This window comes from Osmerus mordax, chromosome 14 (assembly GCF_038355195.1).
Source record: "Osmerus mordax isolate fOsmMor3 chromosome 14, fOsmMor3.pri, whole genome shotgun sequence".
Classification (NCBI taxonomy): domain Eukaryota; kingdom Metazoa; phylum Chordata; class Actinopteri; order Osmeriformes; family Osmeridae; genus Osmerus; species Osmerus mordax.
In genome coordinates this window covers 3,465,984-3,480,565 of record NC_090063.1, presented here as the reverse complement: position 1 = coordinate 3,480,565, position 14,582 = coordinate 3,465,984, and the positions used below count along the sequence as shown (strand labels likewise).

The window sequence follows — 14,582 nt, the reverse complement described above, 5'->3', positions numbered from 1 at the left end:
ATTGTAAACATACCAATCAAGTGTAAGCACTACAAAAAGGCAACAGGTCAGTGTACCTGTCCTCATCAAAAATGGAAGGCAATGTTGCAGGAAGAGGAAGAGGGGGATTGAGGATGAGAGGGGGGGCCCGTGGAGGAAGGTAGGGAGAGGGAGAGGTAGACCTGGAGGCCGTGGAAGAATAGGGACAAATGTACGATATCTAATGAAATTCGAACAACATTGGTTGACCATGTTGTGAACCATGGGGCCACATTGAGAGAGCCTGGACAGAGAGTTCAGCCCAACCTCAGCAGATATACTGTTACAACAGTAATTTGGACATTTCGACGAGAGCACAGGTGAAAACTACTATTCTCTACAGTACAGTACAGTAAAATGTCGCCTACTACGGTATATGCACTACATCAGTACTTCTTTTGTACACATTCACGGCAGTCCATGATTGAAACAATGTACTGTATTTCATTTGCTGAATACTTTCATTTGTCTCCACAAATGTATTTGATGTGTTTACAGTATGTAGCCTATTATAAAGTATTCCATTTGAAATATGTTCTGATTTTCTGCACAAAATGCAACCTTTACGTAGACAATGTGGAGAAATACAGTAAATATTTTCAGCAGTGTGCAGTGCTGGCCTTGTGTGTTGTGTTTGGTCAACATATCTATGTACTTTTACGTACTCTACTGTCACAATATCTCTGACAAAATCAAGCAGGTTATATCATTAGAAAAGAATAGTTAGTGTAAAAGTGTTTTACATTTTGTGTTTAAGCAATCGGAAAAAAGATGTAAGTAATACAGTATTGTAAGTCTTTATATTCACTACTTGCATGAAAATACAGTAGTCCAACAGCAAAAGCCCAAAGAACAAAGAAAACTTTAAATGAAAAGCAATTTACAGTAAACTCAAATGTTGACAAAGTCAAAACACTGTTTTCAAAATTGTGCTTAAGCAATCTGAAAAACTGTAAAGTAACCTACTTACGGTATGCAATTTATTCACAGTAGTACAGTAAGTTGTGATTGTTATACTTATAATTTTTCTGTAACTACATGCCCTGGATGCTGTGTTCTCCATTTTTGTGCTGTGTCAAATGATTGCGCCATAGTGTTTATATGTTGAGTTGCTGTGTTTATGATCTGAAAGCATTGTTTCATTTTGAGCACAGGTTAAATGGTTTAGGGGCGAGTGTTTTATTTTACAAGAGGAGTCAGAGGTTTTGGAAGTTTAGTTTGGAAGATTTGGTTTTGTGTTTACAGTTTTGAGAAAAAGGGTGACAGTTTCAAGAAATGTGTTTTAGCAATTGTGAAAAAATAATATTTATCATGACAAGCATCTCTGGGATGTTATACCTTATGTCTTGTATCACTGTGTGAAACTAAGTCAGAGATACATAGCCTAAGGTTTGTATTCTTCTGGAAGAATAAGCATAAGATATTTATTTTGACTTAATTTAGTCACTAACCAGATATAAAATCTTATCAGGTCTCAATGATATTCAAGTTCCCTTTAACAAGAAACAACATTGCTAAATGCCCAGGCATAGCAGTCCCTATATCTTTTAACCCTTGTGCTGCCTTCGGGTCACATGACCCAAAGGTTCGTAGCGAACCATCGTCGTTTAGCCAATTTTACCCAATACAAAAACAAATAAAAATAATTTTCTTTTAACCTTCGCAATGTGGGGGGTCTGAGACAGCCCAACGGTTAAAAGAAAATGCTTAACTTTGTTTTTGTATGCGGTAAAGTTGTCGCAATACGATGGTGGGTCACAATGACTGATGGGTCAGAATGACCCGAAGATAACACAAGGGTTAAGTAATATAACCAATCAAATAATGGTACTTTCGAAAATGCGTCCATCTGAATTGTTGACCAAGGACATCAAGCTATGGAGAACAGAACCTCACATCTTACTTAAAGCATGCCAAGCGAAGAGGCCGACGGCGTCGTGACATTCCTTTTCTACAGTATTCCGTTGTCCTGTGCGAGTTATTGTCACCTGTCCACGTCTGTGGCCGTGTTCCGCTGATGTCATCAGCTGACGTCAGGCTCCAAACTTGTTGGTCTTCATCCAACAATCCATACAAGAGCAAGTGCATGCATCTGGTGTCACGGCATTACACACAATTTGTGATTAATTCAGATAGGCCAGTTAATGGCTAGGCTGTAGTGCTAGTGCTAACCCATTTGCTAGAGCACAGCGAATACACATGGAAAGATTTAGGATTCAGAAGAAGAAAGTATAACACTTATGTAAGCAATGAATCCACTCAAGTAATCTTGATTCTTAATTTATTGATAATGGCAAAATCTTGTTGCTTTTGCTCTCTGTTTGCCAAAACTGAGACAAGGAGAATATAAATTTGCATGTGAAAATGTTACCAGCAATTGGGTTAAAACAAAAAAAAATCACTTTGGCACTTAATTTTGTTAGCTTCAGTTACCCTACCTGTCGACATTCCAAAATGGGCACCAAAGCACACAGGTCAACATTGTCTTAGGTATAGAAATATACCTTGTAGTCAAAAGTGCTGAAATGAGATTTTACATACTTAAAATAAACAGAGCAGCATCTGTAAGAGGTCCACTGCGTGAACATCATGATTACACCCCGTCATGGCAGAACACATTTCTAGATCAACATTTCCCATAAATTCCACTGCCCCGGGTTTGCCCATACACACACACACACACACATATATAACCTAAAACCCATGCATAATTATTTAGCATCTGTGAGATCAATAGAGATGAAGGAATGCCCAAGTTATACTGACTGCATTTGTTTATGAAAAGGAAAAGTTTCCGCATCTTGGTGAACCGTTCTGCAGCTTTTGTGTCTCTTACCCAAACACACTTGCATGTGCGGACACACAGGTCGTATTACCCTGTGAGTAAGAGGGACCAGAAAACATTGCTGACATTTACACGTGGGCTTCTTTGTATTGGAAACCAACATGCGCATCAAAACACGTTCTCGCACACAAACTGTTGTAAAACAGGAATCGGGGCATTCCTGTGTGGATCCGTCAGGAAGGTGCCACCGTGCCAAAGTGCGGATGGGGCCCCCTGATATCTGTCCCACGTGTCCTCTCCGCGTACACTATACATGATTACCAAGATCAGATGGAACCTGAAGTCCCTGCAGTTGGTAGTGTAATGACACACCCGCCGTCTCCCTCTTTCTCGCACACCGACAAACATACGCACTCATTCAAGTCTCTCTCACTCTGACGTTTCCCTGATGTCGCTTCCTCCCCCCCCAGAACAAAGTAACAGACCTGTGTGCCCGCTGGCATAGGCCACACCTTCTGCAGAGTCAGGCCACACCTTCTGCAGAGTCAGGCCACACCTTCTGCAGAGTCAGGCCACACCTTCTGCAGAGTCAGGCCACACCTTCTGCAGTCAGGCCACACCCTCCCGTCGGGTCTCTCTCCGCATCTAAATCGTACTAGTTAGGTTTGAGTCAAGTAAGCAGACAGGGGACTAGGCTGACGGGATGCTTCCTGGTTTTGGAGGTGTGCGTGTGTAAAGAAACTGCCTTGATTCACCCTCACGGGACATCATTCGAGACTGGTCGGACACAACAGTGTCTAAAAGAACAGAAGCCGTAACTATGACAGCCTCATGAGGCGCCTTTCCCCTCGCCCTGTTTAAATGGCTGCGCATGTCATCATTCATTAACTTGGCCGTCGTGGGGCCAGATGTGGCCATCATGTGGTTTGGTTGGGGGTGTGGCTATGCTACCGTAGCTGGGTGACCCAGCCATGAGTCCAGGTTACGGTTAGCTGTGCTACATCTGGCCACAAACACCAATCCCAAAAACACACAGTCCTAGTATCTAGTCACCATAGAGGTAATCCTTAAGGTTTAAAGTGTGTGTGTGTGTGTGTGAGTGGGGGGGTATATATATATATGTACGCATGTATGTATGTACGTGTGTGTCACATTAATAGGCTTCCCTCTGGAGAGTAAAGCAGACTCTCAGACTAGACCCAAGGGCCCAGTTAGCCTCTCTGGCCCAGCCCTAGAGGACGTTATCTGGATGCTGATCAGAGGTCAGTACTGGAGGGGGGGGGGGGAGGCATCCGCCCTGTGGTCCGTAGGGAGGTTACAGGAACCAGGCTGGTCTCATTGAATTCGATCAGGGGCCCGCTTCTGTCCGGCTGGGGCGGTGTGCTGGGGGCGGGGCGTGGCCCGGTGTCTCGACGCAGGGGGAGACGCTCCCGCCTCCCGGTGGCGTGCAGGGCTTGGTTTCCCCCCGCCCAGAGTCCTCCTTACCCCCCTCCTCATCCTCCTCCTCCTCCTCCTCCTCCAGCAGCACCTCCCCCTTCTCCAGGAGGAACTGCAGGGTGTGGCCTCGCGCCGCGCCCTCCTCCAGCTCCCCCTCCTCTGCCAGGCGGAACTTGATGTTCATCCCCAGGGGCTTCTCCTGCTTGACTGGAGGAAGAGAGGAAACAAAAGACCATTTGAGAAAGGAGGAGGGGAGGCCCCATATCCTCGGGGGATCAAGTCTCCTTGTTCTAATGCTACAGTACAGTCTAGTAGTTGTAGTCAACTGGTGCACACCGGCCTTGTATTTGCCCACTGGCATGCCAACAGCTACTGGTGCTCTCTTTCTATTTACACTACTATACAACTGATGCTGCAGTAACGGAAGTATACACAATATTGGACTGGATTTTTGTATACTGTGTGCAGTTGATGTTGCTCCCCCCCCCCCCCACCCCAACACTGACATCACCTTTTACCCCTTGTCTGGTTTTCCGTGAGTTTTTTATTTTATTTTCTTATTTAACTTCTTACGCCTATTATGCGATGTGTCATTCATTGTCAAAGGGGCAGTCTGCACAGCTGCATTGGGAGCATTGGTTTGCTGTACCGGTTAATATTTGGTACAAAAACGGAAGTTGGGATCAATGAAGCCTTTTAAATCTAATCTAAATCTAAATGTTCCCATATAGTCTACACTCAGAAACCGAGGGACAAATGTATTATGAATATGTCACATCGTTTTTTTTTTTCTTTCTTAAACCTATCCACTTTGGTTTCTAGGTGTCAGTCCCACTTCCCCATCCAGATGACTGTCCCACTGCGGCCCCCCTGGCCTGCCGCCTCACCGTGGCCCAGCTGCCTCTCCTTGGGCAGCAGGAGCACGTCCACGTTGTGGTGCTCCTCCAGGGCGGAGGTCAGCACCGCCCCCTCGCGGCTGAACAGGAAGAGGAGGGGCACGCCAATGTCCGAGGTGGAGTCGCCATCGCCGACCATCTGGAAGAGGGGCGAGTCCTCGCTGTTGCTGCCCTCGCGGTGGTCTGGTGGAGGGGATGGGGGGGGGGGGGGGATATGGGATATGTTGTTTTGGGGAACAGATAAGGGTCGGCTGTCTCAAGAAATGTTTACTGCGCTCTGTTTATCTGCATGTTGAGGGCCAGTTTTCGGGGTAAAGCTGAAGTCTCGTCTCAGTTAACAAAACGGGTTTATCAGATTTCTTTGTGTCTAGCACGACTGCTGGCCCTGAATCAATCCTAATCCAAGTGTTAGCAATTACAAATTGAGCTACTCAAATTACGGGTAAAGTCTAATCGACCGACCAGTCTTTGCCACAGATTAACTGTCATAACAGCAGAGTGATAAAAGCCTTCTCAGGTTATATCTCACTAAGCTGCCGGCTGAAGATGATTTACATCGCACACATTTTGTAATGTGTGTGAGGGGATCTAACTGGCACTCTGTGTGTGTGTGCGCGTGTGTGTGCTCCAAATGGCTGTGGACAGGGTTAGTTCCACATTCTAGCAAGTGGAATGTGTGTATGGGTTGAGCTCCAACATTTGCTGACAAAGTGAGACGCATGCGTGTGACCAGGTGAATGTGTGTGTGTGTGTGTGGTCGCTGTGGCCCTCACCGATGAAGATGACCCCAATGGCCCCCGCCTCCTGCAGTCTGCGTGCCTTGGCGGCGAACATGCAGTCCCCGCGCAGGGCCAGGGCGATGCGTCCGCTCAGCTGCTCCCCGTTCTCCACGGGCCCACACGCCGTGTAGGGGGACGCCCTGACGATGCTGCCCTTCACCTGGGCGCAAACGGGGTGTGCGCGCGCGCGCGCGAGAGAGAGAGTTTAAAGAAGGAATGAGAGACAGAGGGAAAGGAAAAGAACAAAGAGTGGGGGGAAAAGGAGAGAGAGAAAGGAGAGAAAACACACACAGTGTCAACAACACAGGCCGAGAGAAACCCCCAAATTGACATCAAACATTTCATTTAATCTATTAGGGTAACTGACAATGTTTATACACAGCAGGGATATAAGAGGGAACCCCCCCGCTCACCCCATGCTCCTGCTTGGTCAGGTCCATTCCGAACTTGGCCGGCCCGGCGGTCAGGACCGTTCTGCCCAGGAACGGGGGGGATATGAGCTGCACGATGAGGGGCAGCACTTCCTCCTCCTCGGGGCTCTGGGTCACCTCGGCCACCAGCTTCACCCGGAAGACCCCTTTATGTTCCTGAGGAGGGGGGGGGGGGGGGGGAGAGAGAGGCAGTGAGAGAGAGAGAGAGAGGCAGTGACAGAGAGAGAGAGAGAGGCAGTGAGAGAGAGAGAGGCAGTGAAAGAGAGAGAGAGGCAGTGAGGGAGGGAGACAATGAGGGATAGAGAGGGTGAGGGACAGAGAGACAGTGAGGGAAAGAGAGGCAGTGAGGGAGAAAGAGACAGTGAGGGAGAGACACATAGAGAGGGAGACCAAAGCACAGAAAGGAAGAGGAACAGAAGAATGGAGGGAAAGTATCAACAACTACAACCACACACCGTCCAAGATGGCACTGAGCAAAATGGCGGCCAACGTGCGTTCTAAGGCCAGATAAACACACAAGTTCACCCAAGATGTTCTATCCAGTGTATTTTCTATGGATGTAAGGATTTGGCTCTAGCAACGGAATATTCGGTGTCTAGGACAGACAACACAAAGATGTTCTGACGAGTTCAGTCATGCTGCGGAGGACAGCCCGTCAGCCCCGCTTACCCCCTGTGCCCTGGCTGCCACGGTAGCCCCCTCATTCAGAGGGGTGAGGGAGATGCCCATGCTCTTCAGGAACTCCACTGGTTCCATCCCGTTGTCATGGAGAGGCAGTTCGATCCCCCTGCTGACACACACACACCCGTGGGTTCACAGTAGAGGTTCTTGTCGTGAGAGCAGTGAGCGCACACACACACACACACACACACACACACACACACACACACACACACACACACACACACACACACACACACACACACACACACACACACACACACACACACACACACACACACACACACACCTGACAGGCGAGGATTGGAAGGCCCGGCCGACCCCCGTGAGGTACTTGTATCCGTCCCTGATGGTCTTGGCGAAGGAGGGGTTGTCGGGGAAAAGGGTCTGGGTGCTGGGGCAGGAGTAGGTGAAGGGGTCCTCCTCCTGCACACTAGGGGGCGCCTCCTGCAACATGGAGCAGGGGGGGGGGGGGGGGGGCAGGTTGTTCATTTCCGCACTGAGGAGAAAGCCCCTGCTGGACTGTGGAGGAGCGGAATTTTTTTTTGTTTGTGGGGATGTGTGTGAGGGAGAGGGGAGAGGGGGTGGGAGAGACCAAACAGACCAAGCGAAAGCGAGAGAGCTGTAAACCAAGGCAGTGATGAAAACAGGAAAATACAATAAAAAGATAAAGAACAAGAGATAAGAGAGATCATAAGGAATACATCAGCTCAGAACCATAGGAAAGGAAGGTGAGATATAAAGAGAGAGAGAGAGATAAAGAGCGAGAGCAAGCGAGCGAGAGAGAGGAGATATACTTTGGGCGTAGCCGTGACCTGGGGAATTATTTACTGGTTTTTATTTCCTTGTCGTTCTTTCCACACAGTACTTAGGTAACCAGAGATAGGATGTATGTGTGAAAGAGAGTGTAAGTGCATGCGCTTGTGTGTCTCTGCTCCAGTAAGAGTGCGTTCCGGTGTGTGTGTGTGTGTGTGCGCGTGAGAGAAAGTATATGTGCGTATCTGTACTCCAAAGAACGAGAGTGACTGTACGGGTGTGTCCCACGCACCGTGCTGTTGCCGTGGCAGGGGGGCCGGGACGTGGACAGGGCCACGGGCAGCAGGTGAGCTTCGGTGGTGAAGATGTAGTCGTCCATGTCGAAGGGTAGCTGGCTCTTCTCAGAGAACAGCAGGTACAGGTACTTAAACATCTCCGCCAGGAAGAACGAGTCCATTCTGCAGCCACACACGCACGCACACGCAGGCACACACACGCAGGCACACACACACGCAGGCACACACACACACACACAGAGTCTCAGCTTACCGCCATTGTACAGCTAAGTACTCCTTATCCTCACAATACAAAACCAACGTGTCATGAGATTAAGTCCACCTGCACCTCACAGCAGAGTGTGTTTAGGACCAGCGTGTGTATGTGTGTTTCCTTCCGCTACCTGTCCTCGTGTGTCCCTGTGCGGACATCGTGCACTGCGGCAAACCCACAAGGCACCCTGGCGTGGGCGTTGAGCTTCTCCACAATGGACTGGCCCACTCTGAGGTAGTAGGGGTCTCCAGTGGCCTGGAAGAGAGGAACAAAGGGGAGACATTTTTTTAAAACACCCCTGTTTGGAGAGTGGTACGTCCTGAGATGAGATTCGTCTCGCGCGGTACCTTGTAGAGGTAGTAAGTGCTTTCTGCAAACTCCGGCCTCAGGGGATGTTGACCCCAGTGCACTCTGAACTCTGTGGTGAAGGCCTGAAGAAGGAGGAAGTACACACAGCCAATCAGATCCTAGAAAAATCCACGACTGGATATTTGGCTCGCTTTTGCGACAGGTTTAATTCTTGACTTATTTAGCGTAAAGTAAATATAAGCAAGTGCGAGAGTGTCTGGTTCTGTCGAGCACATCATCTTACCTCAGGAAGGAACTTGTGTTGTTTGGTGACCTGGTAGAGCATTTCATGGGTCTCTATGGCTGGCTTCAGATCGCCCCTGAGGACCTGCGTGAGCACATGCAAGCACATCACTTCCTCTACACATACACACCTCGTCTGTCGTCTGGAAGAATGCTGAGGATTAGGATTTGTTTACGGTGTTCATAGGATCGACGGCTAGGAATCTGTCAAGGAGCCCGACTAAGAATATACCTGTACTTGTTACCGGAAACTTGAAAACCAGATCTTGAAACTTAAATCTTCCGGAATGAGAAGCCATTTTGTTTTTGTTGATCCAACGACAGGGTAACGGCGAGAGAGCCCTGGCTATCGAGTGTACGGTGCGTGGCTGCAAAGGCCGGGGGACGAAGTGCCAGGGAGGGCAGTGTGGGTGCGTACCTGGAGCCCGGGGAAGAAGGCCAGCAGAGAGTCCATCCAGCTGCGCACGCTCACTGTGGGGTTGTGCATGTGCACGTTGAGCAGCAGAGGTGGCTGGCTGATGTACTTCATGATGGCGCTGTAGTGCTGTAACGCGCGCACACACACACACACACACACACACACACACACACACACACACACACACACACACACACACACACACAGGCTTAATCTCACAGATACTAATATAGCTCCTGCTATATTACATACATGACACTATATTACATTAAGATAACGGTTCGCACATGTTTGTACAGAGAACATAATTACTGACATCCTTTTGTACATGCTGTGTGTAAGTGTCTCTAGCGAAAACCTGGTAGAGCAGCTTACAGTGTTGAACCTCTCTAGGTACACGTTGTCTCCCAGCAGGATGTAAGCCTTCATCAGGTACTCGTAGTAGGAGTCGATACCGGCACCTACTCCGCTGTCTGTCAACAACAACAGAGATTACAAATACAGTATAGCATCCATTGAAGGACTCCATAGAAGCTTTCTTGAAGAATGTTCTTGAGGTACACACTGACACAGTAAATGATGTAGAGGTGTGTGTGTGTGTGTGTGTGTGTGTGTGTGTGTGTGCTGTTAAGAGCCCTGCCTCACCCCTGCGGACCCAGTCTCCGTTGTGGATGTTGATGACGGTCCCCACGAGGTCACTTCCTCTCTGTCTCTTCTCCCACAGGACGTCCAGGGCTTTCCTGGCGTGCTCCTGAGAGGGACGCGCAACAACATCGTCAATCATGCATCACACTGGTGTCCCCAAAAAAAAAAAAAAATGGAAACAAATGATATCAGCATCTAGCGTGTTTGGAATGAGTCTCCTGACTCCTACCTCGAACACGGCCTCCCCCGACAGCCTGCTCAGGGCTGCGAACTCTAGAATCATGGTCCCAGCGCAGGCCGTACAAGTATCCGACTCGGTGCCCGTACGGGACAGGGGGTTGAGCACCCCGTACCTCAGATTCACCTTGATGCGAGGAAACCAGGCACATGTGAGCATTCACGGAACAGCGGGGAAAAGAGGAGCCAATGACAAACTGGACTTCTAACTCGGGGGGGGGGGGGGGGGGGAGACTAGGCTATTTCCCCCAACAGTGCAGGCAGGAATCTTGACCATGTTCAGTGTGACTCCCAGCGAGAGCGTGAGTTTGCGTGGGGCTACCCTGGGGTAAGGAAGGCCGCTGGTGGTGTTGAAGGCAGGCAGCAGTCGGTGTCCCAGCTCCTTGGCCATGTCGAGCAGCTCGCCCGCGTACCACTGCATCCTGTCCCCGCGCTGCTTCAGCATGTCTGCCATCACGTGCCCCCCCAACAGGCCGCTAGGGGAACAGCAGGACCACAAAGTTCACTAGGCCTGAACGTCTCCCGAGAAGGAGCGCTGGTCTGAAAACAAGAACCCTCGGTCCAGCTCCTTTCTATTTGATATGAACCGCGCTTTAAGAAGGGATTCCAGATTCAGTACTTTGAGAGCCCTAGGAGTGTAAACGGGGGGTCCCCAATCTCCAACAGCAGATGCCTCAACTAACTTCCGGCCAGAACAGCGGCGTAGAGATGGTAAAGCAAGTATAATGGCCTACTTGAGAAGAACCCAGGCATTGAAAGTTGTATAAGAAAAAAGAAGAAAAAAAACACGTCTGTGCGTCCTCACCCCAGCACACGAATGTTGGTCTCGAACACGGACACCACCACATCGTTATCCAGCTTCACGTCCCTCACGGTCTTCCTCACGGCGTCCTCAAACTCATCCAGCTTGTTCAGGACCTACCCACACGCGAGCACACACACACACAAGATACACCTGTCTATCCGCAGCCAGGCATTGTCTGAAGCAAACTGTTTCCTCCTTGAGCAAACAACGAACATCACAATGATCGAATGGCACATTTCTTACACAAATAGGTTAGAACAGTGGCGCAAAATACAATCAATGCATCGTGGGAGTATTCCCGACATAGGGCCCCTAAAGATCTTGAATATTGGTGCGAGGGAAAACTCAGCACTGATGTACTGCTATGTTTGCTTGGGGGGTTCAGGGGGCTAATCCCATGACAGTTCAATGGACATTGGATCCCACAGGCTTGAATCGATTTCTCTATCGGATTGGGGTGTTTTAGCTGACTCAGGACACGTCTGAGGGGGTTGGGGGCATCTGGCTCCGTGGGTCAAGTACTTACCACCAGGGTGTCGAGGGTGTCGATCAGCGTGAGAGAGAACCTGGGTGGAAAAGTCAAACAAAGTGTCATGACGCAATGCCATACAACAGAGGCGCTAGGCTGCATTTCCCGGTTTAGGTATCCGTAACATCTTTGTCGTTGTGCTGATCTGTGCCAAGTCGACCTGCAGCATGCAAGCCCTATCGTGTAGCCGAGGCCCTGAAGCACTTCAAGGTTACACGTCTCTGCCCCTTTTTAGACAGGTTGTGCTGCGTACCTTGGGAAGACGTTATTGAACACCAAGAGAAACAAACGTGGACAGTAGGAAGACACACACTTGTACCAACGCAATTCCCAATCTCAAACAAATGTGAGTTGAGTAAAAAATAAAATAAATACAAATCTAAGATTAAGATGTTCCTTGATGTGTGTACATGTGTGTACACTGCCAGAGGAACATTTCCTGTCTGGGCAATAAAGTAATTATATTCTATGTACAGTATTTTACTTTAGGGGCAGAACAATTTTCACTCGTTTTGGTCTACAGGGAAGCCAGGTCTACTTACAATCTCTGGCCTACATTCTGTAAATATCTGGGACATCTCAGCATCTAAACTGTGTCTTTCTACCTGGCATGGCAGATAACATAACCAACACATGGCGAATCGGTTTGGCGAATAGTTTCCCTAATGCACTCATAACTAGGTAAACCATAACTAGGTACACAATCCCATTCGTTTTTTGGGCTCTTAGCCTCAAGACAGGCCAAGATTACAACCATGTCAATAGGGGGATGGAAGAAGAAGAAAAAACCGAAATCGCCATTGGTGGCCCCTCGCACGTTGGACAACTCACTTTCCCAGGGAGTCGTCGATGTCTCCTCGGTTGGGCTCCAGGCCCCGTACCCTCCCCCTGCAGCTCAGCGGCATCAGCTCGTCGGCTGGGTACGCATATTTCTGTGGCAGAATCAGGCCACAGTACGGTCAGGGTACTGAGTCACGAGGGGCTAGGCTAGCCTACCCTCATTAGGGAAATGATCTTAAACAGGGCACAGGGCGCAGTTCAGGAGACATTATCTCCAGCGGGAAAGGTTTTCAAAATGAACAAATGTGGACTTGAAGATGATCTGGCATTGTGAAGGAGGAGACAACATTTCTAGGCTGTTAGGCTGAGACTATACATTTAAACACAACGTTATAGTCCTCTTTGGATATCACCGTGGCTTCCACACTGACTACTACTTAAGACTTGCTGATTGTGACATTGAAACACTAACCAACCTGCAATGACCCTGTCTGCCAACACAGCTTAAATGACTTATGTCATAGGCTATAAGATGACTTTTCAGCCAGTATCTAAGGTTCCCATAACGTGTATGTACTGCAGGCGTAAGGTGCGGACCAGTGTAACCAGACACAGGCTGTCTCACCATATAGCTGCCGTAGGCATGATCAAACATCTCAACAACCTGGTCCCTGAAAGAAAAATAGGGATGAGTGGATTTGGAAGTATGTGTGAGCTAATAAACATTGACGGTAGCTTGTCTGATCCCATCCGTTTTGGCAGTTAAACCTTCTTATCTTGATCAGTACATCAGGTCCCCTTTAAATTGGACTAATTGTGCAATCTTAAGACAATGCTTGGTTGGGTCATACTTGGCTGTGGCTAATAGGGGACATGGGCCTGTCTGTGAAAACTGACACATGTACTATTTGAAATACCTCACTTCTGCGAGTTCGTTTTGAAACGGATAGTTTATATTTTACTGATTAGTTTAAATTGGTATTACCTGATTGTGGCCTTCTCCTCACGAGTCATGCCCTGGCTGTCTTGGCCATTGGCCCAGTGACAAAAAGTTGTGAGCAGCAAGACCCGCATTGGTAAGACCATGTTGGGACCGCCAAGTGTCCAGCAAAACGCCCTCATTTACCTGGTACACTCGCACACAAGTACTGTTTTATTGAGCGCAAAGCACGCCCACATAAAATCAAATAGCGGTAGTCCAAATAATATATTTCTGAACTCGGGGTAGCCTCATGGTCCACCAGCAGTGTAGTTGACAGTTGGCAGTTCAGGAGATCAAGTTTTCCAAACTTTATGGTACTGGCAGCAGTCGGCTTAACAGCAATACAATTAGTTAGCTAATGCTCCAGGTATTATCAGGTGATTATCCAAGGTAATCAACCAGGTAGCTGGGTACTAAGATAGCTAGCTACTTATCTTGACAGATGGATTCAACGGAGGTTAATTATCTTCTTTCAGTGTTATTTGCATGTGTATAACCTTATATTCTGATTAACTGTGTTCTCCGGAGAGCTGTCCCTGTCTCCAATCGAGCAGATGAAACTCCAAAGAAGCACAGGAAGGAACTCCATTAGCATAGTTAGCTCCCCGAAGCTAATCAACAAAGACTGATCCGTGTAGTGCACGTGTCCCCTTTGTAGCTTGTTATGATCTCCGACTTTCTTTCTACGAAGTCCTTAAACAACGACACAGTTCTCATTAAACTGGCGGAGCAACTAAGCAAACAGCCGTTAAGTAACACCTTGAAGTCGGTAGTGATAGCTACTGGACTCCTCTGACAGACGACTCGAGCTGACGGACTAGTTGCGTGCTACGCCAGCACGCCGACAAGACGTAACAGGAACTAAGTCATGTACGTCGTTGCCACTCCACAGTTTTCCGGCAGGTGGAGATGTGTTTCTTTTTGTTTTCATTCAACCCGACCTCACAGTCCATTGGTTTGGCTCATGTGGCATAGTCAATTTAAGTGGCGAGGCGTCAGTAAATTGATATTTTGTACCTGCACTGTCAAAATACAAAACAGAAAAAAGGTGTGTTTTTGCAAAAGGTGACAGCAGACATACCAACCTGCAGAGACTCATCCCCCCCCCCCCCCCCCCCCCCCCAACAGACATAGCCACACACACCGTTCAGGACAAAAAGGCTTTGCAGAGGATTGAGAAAGGACCACAGACGAGCATTAGTGCAGAACAACCGGCCATCAGCGACCTCTACACCACACGAAGCCGAGTCCTCTCCATCATCA

The 14,582-nt window shown here is 48.5% G+C and overlaps 1 protein-coding gene across 4 annotated transcripts; it reads right to left on the bottom strand.

Moving 5' to 3' along the window:
- Positions 1–2,282: 2,282 nt before the first annotated feature.
- Positions 2,283–14,090, bottom strand: si:ch211-282j22.3 (ER degradation-enhancing alpha-mannosidase-like protein 3). 4 transcript variants are annotated; one of them, XM_067250403.1, is made up of 20 exons: positions 13,323–14,090; positions 12,963–13,008; positions 12,389–12,489; positions 11,555–11,594; positions 11,029–11,141; positions 10,546–10,699; positions 10,216–10,350; positions 9,987–10,092; positions 9,717–9,814; positions 9,342–9,467; positions 8,925–9,008; positions 8,680–8,763; positions 8,463–8,587; positions 8,076–8,241; positions 7,317–7,474; positions 7,016–7,136; positions 6,329–6,502; positions 5,910–6,075; positions 5,128–5,319; positions 2,283–4,447 (listed from the first exon to the last, which is right to left on the bottom strand). In XM_067250403.1, exons 1-20 carry the CDS (start codon positions 13,457–13,459, stop codon positions 4,152–4,154), a joined length of 2,622 nt encoding a protein of 873 aa, XP_067106504.1. In that variant the 5' UTR covers positions 13,460–14,090; the 3' UTR covers positions 2,283–4,151. The 4 variants fall into 4 exon arrangements, with proteins under 4 accessions (XP_067106504.1, XP_067106505.1, XP_067106506.1 ...); XM_067250404.1 differs by having other exon boundaries at positions 7,016–7,133; XM_067250405.1 differs by having other exon boundaries at positions 12,389–12,571; positions 13,323–13,403.
- Between the last annotated feature and the right edge of the window lie 492 nt (positions 14,091–14,582).